We start from the raw sequence: 14,625 nt of genomic DNA, 5'->3' as shown, positions 1-14,625 counted from the left end.
AGCCACAGCACCACTTCCGGCTTTTTTCTACTTATGTGGTGCTGAGGAATTGAACTCAGGGCCTCATGCATGCAAGGCAAGCGCTCTACCACTGAGCCACCTTCCCAGACCCTATTAAATGTTTTTTACTGATAAACTCACATACGCCATTTGATTTGGTCACCCAAATGGTTATCATAACCTGTTTTTCAGTGATGAGGAAAGAGCCAGAAAAGAATATATAGCATCAAAATGCAACTGCAGATTAAGTGGCTTTATTGTGAAAAAGTTCCAGTTTCTGCAGAAATAAATTTTGATAATCTGTCCCTTTCATCCTCTCTCTAAACTTAGGAAGAAACTAGAGTAAAACTAAAATCCTTTCAGATAATACTTGGCCTCAAGAATAGCTCTGAAAAATGCTTCCTTTTCATTCTTCAGTGATTTTGACACAAAGGAAAATCTTAAGCCAGACAATAAGTCTAATTGCTTCTTTTTCTAATATTTACACCTGATCTCCTTAATACAAAGATTCTTCAGTAAAAAGTTTTCATTGTCCATGAAAAAGGAGTTGCAATATTTAAAGCATAAGGAATATTGGTTCTGACATTTTAAAAACAGATGTGCAACAGGGATTAAAAATATCTATAAATGATACTAAAACTGAATTTCTTAAAGTACCTTAAGCTCTATAATGGAACTAAAATTAAGGTAAAAATGTGAAACTCTTTCATTTTCTTAAAAATATATTTCTCATGCTTGCTGGATAGAGATTCATTAGCACAAATATTAGCACACTGACCCACTCTATATAATATACACCCCAACTCAGTAAGAACTATGTTGAAAATGAACTGTATAACATGTGGGTAGGGATAGGAAGGAAAAACTAGGAGAGAATAAGGGAATGGGTGACATTGTCCACAAAGGAGGACATGATACAGTAATCCCTTTGTACATGTTTATAATAAAAATAATATAACAATAAATCATAATAAAAATTCTAATAATCAAATGTTAAAACATAATTCATAAAAATAAACAATATGCAATAATAAATTTATAAGAATAATAAAAATGAAAAAGAAACAAAAACAAAAATATGGTTAAGAAATAAAATGCCAGTAAAAAAATTCTATACCCAAAACATGTCTCATGTATGCTTGGCAAGAAAACTATTGAATTTAGTATAAAATAACACCATTATTTGGTTAATCACTTGTAGAAAACTAAAGCTAGATCCTTATATATCACCCTGCACCAGAATCAACTCCAAATGGATCAAAGACCTCGGAGTCAAAGCAGACACTCTGGAATAAGAGAAACCCTAGGTCTCCTTGGCACAGGCTGAAATTTTCTTAATAGAGACCCATAAACACAACAAATCAAAGAAAGGTTGGACAAATGGGATTGCATGAAATTGCAGAGCTTCTGCATGGCAAAGGACACAGCTAGCAAGATTAATAGAAAGCCCACGGATTGGGAGAAGATCTTCACTAGCCATACAACAGACAAGGGTCTCATATCTAAAATATACCTGGAACTCAAAAAACTAAATCCCCCTACAACAAATCTTCAAAGAAACAACTGCCCAATACATAAGTGGGCTAAAGACTTAAAGAGAAACTTCTCTGAAGAGGAAATAAGAATGGCCAATAGACACATGAAGAAATGCTCAACCTCTCTAGCCATAAAAGAAATTCAAATCAAAACAACATTGAGATACCACCTCACACAATCAAATGGCTATAATCAAGAAATCTAATAACAACAGATGCAGGAGGGGATGTGGCCAAAAGGGCGCCCTACTCCATGGTGCTAACTTTGGTTTTAGAAAGAGCAGAAAAAATTCTTCCTAGAGATGTGATGGTTCAGGAGTCACAGATAAGGGATTGTCATTTGTCTTACGAAATGTGTAGTAACCAGCTAATTGTGAGACTAAACCTAGAGTAGAATGTGGAAGGTTGATCGCTTTGGAGCCAAGGAAGCAAGCAGTGGCTTGGGGATGCCCAATCGTTTCCAGGGGAAAAGACTCTGTCTTCCCAGCCTGAGGTGATGAGACCTCGGGGACTGTACCACTCATGCTGTGCTCACTGCTGGGCTTCCAGCTGTGGCTGAGAGAAGCCCTTTAGAGATAACAGAGTAGTGACAAACAAAGCTTTGGGATATGGAAGATCAATCTCCTAACAGTACACTTAATAAACCTGCCTCCAAATCACCTATTGGATTTCAAAAAGGAATTGATAATTAGTGGGAAAACCAAGTCTAGGGGACTCAGGTTGTGATTCACCTCAGACAGATGGACCCAGCACCACTTTCAGAAGAGTAGGAACTTAAGAGGCTCAAGAAGCTGGCCTGAAATCTTCATGGAGGTTCTCCATGCCTCCACACCTCACCTGCCTAAAGACCAGCTTAAAAAGACCAGAACATGTCAGCATTCAGAGAGATATTTCTCTATTATAGACAGTAATGTTGATGAAACAGATGCAGTGAGGGGCAAGTATTTCTGACTCTGGTGTGGTCAGTTCTGACTTCTGAGAGAACAATGAGGTACACCCACAGCAATTGCTAGAGACCCCCACTGAAACTCCTACATAACACTTCAGAGTCCTGAAAAGACTCCAGAGAGGCCTATACCAAAACTCTCAGAGCCCCCTAGCCACTTCACAGAGATCTTAACCGAGACCCCAGAGAAAATATCACAGATTAAATAACAAATTTAAATATGGTGAAGTGTTAAGAAAATATACTGATTGGTACTTGACATCTACTCTATAATTGTACATTAAGGATTCTTAATATTTGTAGGTGGTTGATTATTACTAGGACGACATACCCTAACAGCATCATCTAGGTTGTCTGGTGCCTCTGCACAAAAGTGCACAAAGTCTTCTCAAAAGGAAACAGGATGAAAGAAATATTCAGCAAGATCCTGAATTCATTCATCCTGACAAATCCTAAAAGCTTTCTATTGTCCTGAAGAGTGTGTGTGTGTGTGTGTGTGTGTGTGTGTGTGTGTGTGTGTGTGTGTGTGTGTGTGTGTGTGTGTGTGTGTCATAAGGAGCAAAGAGAGAGAAATTTGGTGTAAAGGTCAGTCTTCGAGTCACTGTCCTGTGCACCCATACCTTCTAAAGAAGCTTCTAGGAAAACCACATGCTGACCTTCCTTCTACATAGGCTGGCGCAGAAAGATCATCTCTCTCTTGCATTTCATTTTTGCAATGAAACAAATTTATAGGAAAGTGGTACACATTTTATTTAACAAGAAAACATTCATAAATGCAAGGTGTTACACATTTTAGAACATACAATAACCTATTTCTCAACCATGAGCCATGATAAACATGCTCTAGTCAATCAGACAGGACACATTTTTTTTGGAAATCTGTTATTTAACGAGAAATGTGGTCTGAGATAATTATACCACCTAGTCTATGTTGGCAGAAACTGCTTGTAAATGCAAGCTCTCTGGACATCTCTGTCCCTGTCTGTAGCACACGTGATCTTGATAGGGGGGTATCGTGGATCTTTATGACCAGTCTGCTGACCATGGCCCTTATTTCCTGTCATTGAGCTTGCCTGGGGGTCACAGGAACCTGTCTGGTAGCTGAAATGTCTGTGCAGCAGTGTCTAAGGTTTTCTTTTATGCACCTCTGGTGGACCATCGCCATGCTGAAGCCCCAGTTTCTCTACCATAATCTTCCCAACAGCCATCATAAGTGTCTGGGCTTCAGCTGTTCCACAGTCCATGAATGGTCTGCTCTGGGTAGTTACAGATGAACATTCGACATTTGGCAGGGGTCATCCTGCCTTCTCTCTTTGGTACTAGCATCGGCAAAGTGCAGAAAATTCTGCATCCTTTTGTGGACATGACTTTCTGTAGAATTGTGTGCCTTCTGTGGGGAAGTTGGAAATGTCTTTCTCCCAATGGCACCTTGTTCATTAACCTCAATAATGGGGCTGAGCCCACAGGACTGGGAAGGCCTCACCACTGTCCGCCTTTCTTCGGGCAGTTCTGATGCAACCTTCCTACAGCCCTGCCTTCCATCGGAGGCACTGAACATTTTACTCTGATTCTTTCCTGTAACCTCAACTCTAGAGTTCTTTGTTTCTTGCTGTTCCTGGCTGGGCCTCCTCCTCAGTTTGAGGCTACACTTGATTTTAGGAGTTGATATTTTGCTGCTAGTCATGATCTGGGATGTAGAGGGGGAGGCCCAAGAAGGCAGGCTCACTTTGGTGGAGAGTTTGTCAATATGGCCATGTTGAAAGATGCTAGCTTTCTGGTGCTGGAACTGATTTTCTAATTTGAGTTCCACTTGTTTTTGAATCTCGCTAACTACCCAGGATTTCAGGTCTGTATACACTGGGTCTTGCAAAATAGACATGCTAGAGGGGGAGCAGCTTTTCTTGGTCTTAGGAGACCCTGAAATGTTTCCATTATTCATTACTTTGGAATTTTCTATTACACTGGCTCCCCCAGTTGAAGGAGGTGTCTCTTCGATCTCAACAGTCTCACTTGTCTCAGCTACTGAAAGCTGGGACATTCCTTTACTGTCTGGAGACATCCTGCTAAGGCAGGGCTCTTCGAAGGCTATGCTGCCACTCATCTCTCCTGGCTCATGCATAGACACTGCTAAGTTTGGACTTGGCTCAAGTCTTCTCTGTCCAGTCTCCAGAACAGGCCTGTTCTTTCTGGTTCTGTATAGGAAACTGTAGGTGGGGTACTGAATGTCCAGACTGTCCTGTCTAGATGGAGCAGGCTCTGCTGGCCCATGGATGTCACCAGATAGAGTACTGCTCTGAGTTTTTAGCAGCTCTGTAGGCTTATGGACAGAAAATGGACCTTGCGATGTGGGAGATAGCATTTTCTGAACCATCTTCTCCACTAGACCTTCCTGAAGATCTTCCTGGCCATTAGCCACCTTGGCAATGGAGCTCACCTGAGAGTCCGTGGAAGCTGGGAAGAAAAGGGCAGGCTGTGCCAAGGGCGAGGCTGGAGTCCCATGTAAGTTGAGAGTCCCCGGGTCACTGCTCTGCACTTGTGGATCCCACTTGTGCCGCACCCGGTATCTTACAATATGTATTTCTAGAATCAGGAGAGTTTGGGCATCCAGGAAGGAAAGCTCCTGGGAGGTGTTTGCGATGGCTGGCAAACACTTGTAGGATGATTGATTGGTGGAAGTGACATGGGCATTGGGTTTGGGAGAGGCATGGCTAGCAGCGAGGCAGGACTGCCGCACACACACTGGGACCATGCCCTCCTTCATCTGGTTCAACTTCCTGCCCAGGTGGAGTGTCAGGACTTTTTCTACATGTTTCTTGTTTGAGGTATTAGGTAAGTAAATACTTGTCCCTGCAGATGTTTGGTCCTGAGATGTTTTTGGGATGATACAGTCAACTTCTGAAAGGTTGGCCTCACATCCCTTCACTAGGGTGCTTCCTGAACTCCAGGCTTGATCTTCAGATAGATTCCTTTCCTGATAATGCCCTACACCCTTGCTTGGGTCATTCAGTGCTACCATTGCTAGGTCTATCTTCTGCACACTGTTGCTGCCTTTACAAGGGATGGCAGAAGGCTGGGATGGCTGTGCTAAGAGTTCGTGCTTGCACAGTGCCTTGCACTGATTGTTCACTGTCAGTTTGCCTGAAAGTTGCATCAAATCCTGGGATACTGTTTGTCTTGAGGAACAGCCAAGCTGTTGTTCATCTCTGGTGACTGCCTGTTTGAGGATGTTGGAGCTCATAGAATCATCGGAGAGGGTGAAGTCCAACTTGTAAGTCTGGGTGGCCTTGCTGACCTGGGGAAGGTTGCCAGTGGGTGGGATAAGTGCTTCTGCTGTTGTTTGTAACTTAGAAGCTAAATCCTTCCTCCCATTTAATTGCTGCGAAGACCTGTCCAGAGCTTCATTTAGAATGAATGGTTTTTTCCTCTGTTGAAATGGAGAGTAAGGTACATTCCTAATCTTGGGTGGGGAAGGTGGAGGGTGCTTTTGGATAAAACATGGGAGGTGGGGCTCAGTGTGGATCTGAGATAGCGTTGGTGGGATGTTTTGTGACCAAAGTTCAGATTCACCCATAAGCTGGCACAGGGTCTCTGCCTGGGAAAGATGTGGAGCATCTTTAGGTTGAGGCTCATCTGGGCAAACGTAATTAAATGCAAAAGATAGACATTGGACAGAGGATGACCTTGTTTGCTTCCAGGAAAGATGCATCAAGGACTCACTGTGCAGAGAGGGCAGGCCCCAGAAAAGCTGGGTGCCATCCTGCTGTAAGTGGTTCCAAACTATGCTGGGTAAAATATGCTGCTGAGGACGAGCAAGCTGTTCTGGTTTTTCATTTGTGTTGTGAAAGGATTGTGGGGTAGCAGTGTCTTGCTTACTGTCCAGTGAGCTTAGTACATTCCTCAAAGATGTCTCTACCTTGTCTTCTCCCTTCCTTCTCCTCCCCTGACAAACGTTCAGTGTGGATTTATTACTGATCTCTATCTCCAGCAGCTCCTGGATGTCAGAGGCCGTAGCAGGAATAGAAAGCAACCCACAATTGTTAGGAGGGGTAGTACCAGGTGGGGCTTCCATCAAATAAGTTGGAGAAAGATTCAGGATTGGATCAGGCATGGAAGGAGGGCATACCACAGGTTGAGAAGAAACTGGGCTAGAAGAATATGCGGGTGATGGGGATATACTGCCTCCCAGAAGATTCAAAGGCTGGGATGTGTGTGACCCCAGAGAATCTGAGGAAGAGATCAGAACCCTTGAGAAGGGACAGTCTAGAGGCTGTAGGCAGTCAGGTGAAGGAGCAGGGGAGGCCACTGGGAACACAGTGTTGGCAAAAGCATCCTGCTCAGGCTGCCTGGGTGACTGATGATCTGCAGAATGTTCTGAATCAAGCATTTCACCTAGGACATTTCCTTCTAAGCAATCATGAAAGCTGCTGCTGTCATGGAACTTTCCTATGTAGCTGTAGGAGAAAGGAGGCATAGACTGCAATCAGCAAGACAGGCTCCGATTGAAGGAGAAGAAGAGCAAGCATGGGTACCTGCTGTTCATGGCTAAGTTCTACAAAGCCCTTACTAGCCTGCGTCCTGAGTTTTCAGTCATACCCTAGACTAACCTGAAGTCTTCCCCAGCCCCGTGGCAACCCCATTGTCTGGAGTAGAAATGCAGGCAAAGGGACAGGTAGAAAATCCTTACCTAGTTAGAAGTGTAACAAGGCCATAAACCTCTTCTAGCTGCTTCCGGGAACTTCTTTGATCTAGAAACAGAGCCAGGAGTTATGGCAGTCATGGCAGGGACCTGGGTTCTTACAGGTGGCTGAATGAAATGTCTCTTTGCAAGAGACCATTGGAATACTAAACTAGACATAGTAAATCAAGCATATAGCCCTGCGTGAGAGGCAAGAGGTTAGAGGATTCTGTTTCTAGGCCAGCCTGGCCAAAGAAGTTTGTAAGATTCCTTCCCAACAAATGACTGGGAATAGTGGTAAGTGTCTATTATCCTGATTTGGGAGAAGCACAATGGCTGAATGTGGTGGCATGTACTTGTCATTTCCAGACACAGGAAAGCACAAGTAGGAAAAACTCAGGCCAGACAGCCTTCCATGTTAGGTGAGACTATCTCAAAAGTATGTAATGCACAAAGGCACTGAAGGCATGTCTCAAATGGTAGTCTGCCTAGTAAAAACAAGACAGGAAAATGGATCACAAGCCTCTGTCCACAGCCACAGTGCTAGGAACGCAAAGCAGAGGGGCAGCACTTGGTTCCTTGTATGATTCCTCGTATGGCTCTTCCAACCTACAGGACCTTCAGAGTATCCTGTAGGGGAAGAAGGACTTGTCCTGGGTTTTAAGAAGTTGAAAATAAAAAAATAAAAAAAAGAAATTGAAAATCAGTTCACATTGTGCCTTAAAGTCCCACGTCTGGATCAAAGCAGTATTATTCCCCAGGTTCAGGCCACCCTCACTAGGCTCCATCCAACTATGGCCCACTGCAGCTTCATTCCAAGCACAGGACTTGAGAAGTGTCCCCATGTCTGATGTCTACTGTAGGAGCCTTTTTTGAAGGGCTCTGCCGTGACTTCTTCCAAGACCTGGCTCTTGTCAGAAATAAGCAATCTCCTCTCCCGTTAGGAGGAAGGAAGGAGCCTACCTTTCATGGTGCTGCTCTTCTTCCTGCTCTTGATATGACCTCTCCTCTCCACATGACACTGAGAGACAAAGAAAGAGACTTGGATCCTCTCCTCACCCTAGACATGCCACAGATGTTCACACTTCCTGAACAATATTACATTCTGCTTTCCCTGTTTCCTTCTCTTATGTTCAGTGCTGGTGAAAATGATTTCTGCCTGTCTTCCTGAACAACACATTGGAATGTCTATGTAAAGTTAAGACTCCCCATGCACACCCTCAGTGCTAAGGGCCACAGCTCTGCAGGTACCTCATAGCCAGCAGTTTGACTTTTGCTTCTGAGGCCAGAGTTTACTCCAGCTTCTGACCAAAGCCTCTCAAGGACTCAGCACAACCCTTAGACCAACCTATCCTTGGGTAATGATGTGGCCTTCAGCCATTTGCCTTGACAAGGAGACCACTGAGCCAGTGCTCAAGTAGCCAGTGAGTAGGATCCTAGTCCTTGGTCAGCAACAAGTAAAGTTTGGCTTTACTCTTGCACTTTCTGGCACTTGCTGACCACTATACAGGTGGATGGAGAGCTCAGTAGATGACCTCATGCCTACTGTAACCCTGCCCTGTCCCAGCAGTGCTGCTTGATTTGCAAAAGGGGAAATGACATTTTTTAAAAACGGTCATTTTTGCTGTGTCTGGCTCGAGGGCTCTTACCTTCCTCGGCTTTTTCCGTGTCTCAGGTGGAGGTAACGGTGGGTTACTCGGTATGTAAGGGGTTATTAGGTAGAAGAGCCCCAGTCCACACAGAAAGGCAAGGATCAAATCCATTGCCGCTGTGGTGATGCTGGGGCTCAGCCATGGAGTACCGTCGTTCTTCAGATTAAAGAGAGGGTTCTCCATCTTTTGAATCATCTATCACCCTTGGGCAACTGAGCTCTGGGAGTTGCCTTCAGGAGCAGGCAATGATGCTCACTGTTGCATCACAGACTCAATCACCTGTGATGTGGCCTCCTCATCACAAAGGGATTCTGAGAGAGGGAAGGGTGGGGGAAGGAGAGGTTGCACCCCTCTACCCTGCCTCCACAGTAGCAGATTCTTCACTCTTCTGGAACCTTGTAGACCGCACTTACAATTCCACTTGCCCAATCTGTCAGATGGATATTAGCCCATTCACCATGCTTTTCCCTTGAACTCTAGCACTGCCCAAGTCGTTTTATCCTTTGGAGAAACTTAGTTTGAGCCCACCAATCTCACTAATTTTCAAAGTCTGAAACTCTCCTAGGGATGTTAGTTACTTTGTAGAGAGGTATTTACAAAATACCCTCTATGCATATACTTTTCTTCAACAAGTTTTATTTTTATTAATAGGGAAATTGAACTTATTTTATACATAGTTAATTTTAACCATTTAGTTGGTGTTTTCAGTCTTTAGAAATACCAACGTGGTTTAATGTTTTTATTCTTATAATTTTTTTTATTTTATTCTTTTTTGTAAACAAAAATATCTACTACTTTATTATTTGAAAAACAATGAACAGAATATAAGGAATTAAACTAAATATTTGTGCTAGTTACATTTAAACTTCTGAATTAGCAAATTTGTACAAAGCTTTACTGACATGTTGTTCACACATTTAATGAACCACATATGTCTTTCAAACTGAGAAACAAGCATTCCTCAGTTTCTAATTTTTTTATGCTGGTGTAGAGGCTTAAACTCAGGGCCTGAATGCTCTTCCTAAGCTGCTTCTTTTTGCTCAAGGTTACCACTGTACAATTTGATCCACAGTGCCACTTCTAGCTATTTCTGTGAGGTTTATTGGAGTTATGTCCGATGGATGGAGGGAAAGCAAGAAAAATGAGGGAGGAGGTAACATTTTTGAACTGTAACTGTAACTGTAACCCATTTGCCCATCCCTTTTCTTTTTTCTTTAAAAAAGAAAAAAGAGTTTCACGGATTGTCCTACCCAGGCTGGCTTTGGACAGTGTTCCTTAGATTGCAGCCTCATAAGTAGCTAGGATTATTGGCATAAGCCACCAGCATCTAGCTTACTTGCTTTCTTGCTTCCTTCCTTCTTTTCTTTCTTGTACTGAGATTTGAACCTGGACCTTCTGCTTCCTAGATGGGTGGCTTATTATTGAACTAAACCTCCACCTCATTTTACACTATTTTTTTTTCTGGTGTCAGTTCTGAAAGTCTCAAGATATGCGTGCTATCCCTAGGCTTTTGTGCTCAAGGCTAGTGCTTAACTTGAGACATAGCTCCACTTTTTTTTTGTTGGTTAATTGCAGATAAGAATCTCACAGGCCGAAATTGTCTTAATAGAGATTCAGAAACACAACAAATCAAAGAAAGGTTGGACAAATGGGATTGCATGAAATTGCAGAGCTTCTGCATGGCAAAGGACATAGCTAGCAAGATTAATAGAAAGCCCACGGATTAGGAGAAGATCTTCACTAGCCATACAACAGACAAGGGTCTCAAATCTAAAATATACCTGGAACTCAAAAAATTAAATCCCCCTACAACAAATCTTCAAAGAAACAACTGCCCAATAAATAAGTGGGCTAAAGACTTAAAGAGAAACTTCTCTGAAGAGGAAAGAAGGATGGCCAACAGACACATGAAGAAATGCTCAACCTCCCTAGTCATAAAAGAAATGCAAATCAAAACAACATTGAGATACCACCTCACCCCAGTTAGAATGGCTATAATCAAGAACTCTAATAACAACAGATGCTGGAGGGGATGTGCACAGAAGGGAACCTTACTGCATTGTTGGTGGGAGTATAAATTTGTTCAACCACTTTGGAAAGTAGTATGGAGGTTCCTCAAAAGACTCCACATAGAGCTCCCCTATGACCCAGCAATCCCACTTTTGGGCATTTACCCAAATGATCACAAACAAGACCACATTGACTATGTTTATTGCAGCCTTATTTACCATAGCTAAGATATGGAACCAACCCAGATGCCCCTCAGTAGATGAATGGATCAAGAAAATGTGGTATATATACACAGGGAATTCTATGTCTCCATCAGAAAGAATGACATTATTCCATTTGTTAGGAAATGGAAAGACTTGGAAAAAATTATATTAAGTGAAGTAAGGCAGGCCCAAAGAAACATAGGTCCCATGGTTTCCCTTATTCACAATAACTAGTATATGTCTGAGTCAAGCAGAAAAGGTCAGTTAAGTTGATGTTAGAAAAATGAAACTTAAGATATGTATTCAAATGTTTTTTTTCTTTCATGCAATTGTTTCTAACACATTTATAAGATTATTTCTTTGTTTCTTTGTATGTTCCTCCCCCATGGTATAACCCCTGCTTTCACTGTATTTGATGTCATTATAATTTGTGGATGGGAAGGGAAAAAACTAATCGTTTAACCAGGGATACAGGTGGACCCATTTCAACAATGAGATGTACAAATTATTATGTTGAAAACTAACTTTACAACTTTGTGGGGGGGGTTGGGGGGGAAGGATGGGATGGGAAGGGGAAACAAAGGAGGAGGCTACAATGCTTGATACGCAATGTACTCATTATTTTGCCCATGTAATTGTAACCCCTCTGTACAGTATTTTCACAATAAAAAAAAAAAAGAATCTCACAGACTTTCCTGCCTTGACTAGCTTTGAACTAGTCTTCATATTTCAGTCTTTTGAGTAGCTAAGATTACAATCATGAATTATAGATGCCTGGCCAGTATTTTCTTTAAAATTTATTTTGTATGTTTGTGTATATGCACACATATGGACACACATAGCATGTAACCAAGCAAAGCTCAAAGCAACAGTATTCACAAGACCTCTGAATTACATGCAGTTTCAATATTCATCAGGTGGTGAATCAATAAAAAGAATTTTTAAAATGAAATATGAACTTCAAAAGTAGTATGCTAGTGGAAGAAACTAGAGGAAAGGGACTATGTACAGGATTCCATTGACCAAAAAAATTATCTAGAAAACCTATAAAAATACTTGTATAGACATGGGTGTGGATTCAGTATTAACTCAGCCAGATGTCAGGAACTACTATGGGGCAAAGAAGATATTCCAAACTAGGTTGTTATATGGCTGCATAGCTCTCTAATTTAATATTCATAGAAATATATAATTAGAGTGGGTAAATAATGGGTAAATGATATTAAAGAAAAACATAAGTAATCAGAATTACATGCAAATAGTGGATCAAAATTTTAAAAAGCACCTCCTTAGTAAAAATACATGGAAAAGAAATTAATGAAATGATGTTCAACATCTCGATATTCAACATCTGTACTACTTTTCTGTTGCTGGTTCAAAAGATTATGCTATGCTCAATGGTTTGAAAACATTTATTTTTCATAATTTTTTAGCTTCTTAGGGCAATATGGACTTTACTTGGATAAAATCAGATTTTATCTCTGGAGACTTAAGCCTGTATTCTTTGCTTTTTTCAGAATTTTCCACATCTACAATCTGCTTTCACCATCAAGTTTTCTGACTTCTCCACTTCTTCTACTCTTCCACTTTTGGTACTGGTGGTTCCCTGCAGATTATCACAGATAGTCTTTGTAATTTAAGAACAACATATTAGAAGCCTTAATAACACTTGTATCCTCAATGACTCTATGCCATTTATAATACCATCTTCATGCCTCCTGACATTACTAAATGTCACATCTCTGTAGGCAAAACTACACTAGTTTAGATGCCAATATTTGACTCTGTCCCTGTCTGAGTAACCCACTTCACACTTTGGTTTATCATTCATTTCATTACTCTTTGTATTATGCAGATATTAGACGAAGAAGAAACTAATATATGAAAACTATTTGATCAACTGGCTTAAAAGGAAAGCAGATGGATTCATAATTGAGTCACTGCTCACACGTCTGCACTGCTCTCCTGCCTGCCTCCTTAGCATGGAGGTGCAGCAGCCACTAGTCCCATTTTCCCCTCATCCCCTGGAGCGGAGACCACCTCCCATGCAAACCTATGTCTACAATGTCATGAAGCCCAGAGCCCACTTTGCTACCTAGAACCATCGTACCTGTTTTCTAGGAGAAAGGAGCTCCCTAACATATGTCTAAGAGGATCCACCAGGTGTGGAAGTGAAATTGCAGGGGCCTGCAGGCTCCCTTTCCAGCCTTCATGGGAATGGGACCTCTTAGCCAGAGTTCGGGCCATGGAGGGGATGTGTGCTCTGCCATCCATCAGGGTCTTGGACACCCTTAGGTGTTCACCCACTTACTGTGGGGCTGCCTTCTTCCAGGCAGGTCCCTGATCTTCGGCCCCCACAGCCTGACCTTGCACTGTGTCTTAGGGTGAGGACTCCTCTGAATAAATGAAGGACAGAAGCTGACTGGCTCTATGACTGCCCCTTCCCTCCACATCGTGCAGGCTTACTGCTTCAGGGGAAATAGGTCTTGGGCTTGTCTAGAAAATGTTCTTTGTATTTCTTTGTCCCACTTAATTTTATATATTGTGGCCTTCAGAGACTGTTCTGTTAAGATCTCCTATATGCCAAGTCCTGTGCAGGAGTTAAAAAACTTAAGACATCTTTCAAGACGTTTGTATTTTAATCACATGTCCCATGAGGAGCTAATGTGCAGAATATATAAAGAACTCCTACACCTCAATACAAACCATTCAATATCAACAAGTGCAAGAACTACTTTAATAGACATTTGTCTAAAGGTACACAAGCAGAAGTAAACACATGAAGAGGTGACCCACATCACTACAGACTAAAGAAATGTGAATAAAATCATAATGAGCTCCCACTTTAAAAAAAGAAATCAAGAAGCAAAAGAAGCCATATGGAAAATAAGAGATCAACCTATAAAATCAAACACTCTTGTAAATAATATGTTAGTGAAGAGAGGTTTTTATTTGAACATCATTAGAAATTCACTTTTAATTTAGTTCAATTTCTGTGTAAGTCAAAACAAGGAGTAATTATGAACAAGTAAACACTTTTTTGTAAACTTTAATTATTACAAAGAAGAAAAGACATCTACCTAGTGGGTAGCTATTTATGTCCAATATTTGCCACATTTTCTCATGCTGCCTCCATAATTTTTTTTCCAGGGCTGAGGACCGAACCCAGGGCCTTGCGCACGATGGGCGGGAGCCCTTCCGCTGGGCGAAACCCCCAGCCCCGTCCATAATTGTTTTAAATGCAATTATTTTTTGTCCAGGGCCAAATGCAGTCTAGGTGAGTGTACTACACTGAGTTACAACCCCACATCAGTGACAGCATGTTTTTAATTCTCAGAAAACATTATTTTCATTATTATTTGTTCTTTATTAGTAATTTGCAACTAGAGAATAAGCACAAATGATAACAGCATGGCTATTTGTCCTATTGCATCTGTAAATACTGCTCAGTAAGATGAAAACAAAAAATAATAAACCCAGCATCTTCTGTTTTTATGAATTAACCAATTAATTAATTACTAATTAGTATATACTGGATTTTATCTACTCAGTTACCTCAGGCAACATCTGAGCACTTAATGACAGTAGGTATATGTATAGGATT

The 14,625-nt window shown here is 41.6% G+C and overlaps 1 protein-coding gene and 1 long non-coding RNA gene across 3 annotated transcripts in view; one reads left to right on the top strand and one right to left on the bottom strand.

Annotated features, from left to right (window-relative positions):
• LOC138834893 (uncharacterized) overlaps nucleotides 1-14,246 on the top strand; it is a 117,880-nt gene extending 103,634 nt beyond the window's left edge. For both annotated transcript variants that reach the window (XR_011374290.1, XR_011374291.1), the window contains exon 8: nucleotides 14,172-14,246. This is a non-coding gene — a long non-coding RNA (uncharacterized lncRNA). The remainder of the gene's footprint in view (nucleotides 1-14,171) is intronic.
• On the bottom strand, nucleotides 3,238-8,999 carry Spata31e1 (SPATA31 subfamily E member 1). The gene is made up of 4 exons (XM_070033695.1): nucleotides 8,806-8,999; nucleotides 8,120-8,177; nucleotides 7,166-7,226; nucleotides 3,238-6,932 (listed from the first exon to the last, which is right to left on the bottom strand). Exons 1-4 carry the CDS (start codon nucleotides 8,989-8,991, stop codon nucleotides 3,746-3,748), a joined length of 3,492 nt encoding a protein of 1,163 aa, XP_069889796.1. The 5' UTR covers nucleotides 8,992-8,999; the 3' UTR covers nucleotides 3,238-3,745.
• Nucleotides 14,247-14,625: the final 379 nt, after the last annotated feature.

This window comes from Dipodomys merriami, unplaced genomic scaffold (assembly GCF_024711535.1).
Source record: "Dipodomys merriami isolate MVZ:Mamm:240054 unplaced genomic scaffold, mDipMer1.0.p SCAF_22, whole genome shotgun sequence".
NCBI lineage: Eukaryota > Metazoa > Chordata > Mammalia > Rodentia > Heteromyidae > Dipodomys > Dipodomys merriami.
This window is presented reverse-complemented; position numbering and strand designations above follow the sequence as displayed.

Bases quoted from the DNA above. Each gene is read 5' to 3' on its own strand.
- Spata31e1 (XM_070033695.1), bottom strand. From the start codon at position 8,991: ATGGAGAACCCTCTCTTTAATCTGAAGAACGACGGTACTCCATGGCTG. The intron at 7,227-8,119 runs GTAGGCTCCTTC...CTCTGTTTCTAG, and splicing joins GAAGAGCAGCACCATGAAAG to ATCAAAGAAGTTCCCGGAAG. The intron at 6,933-7,165 runs GTAAGGATTTTC...TTTCTCCTACAG, and splicing joins CTTGTTACACTTCTAACTAG to CTACATAGGAAAGTTCCATG.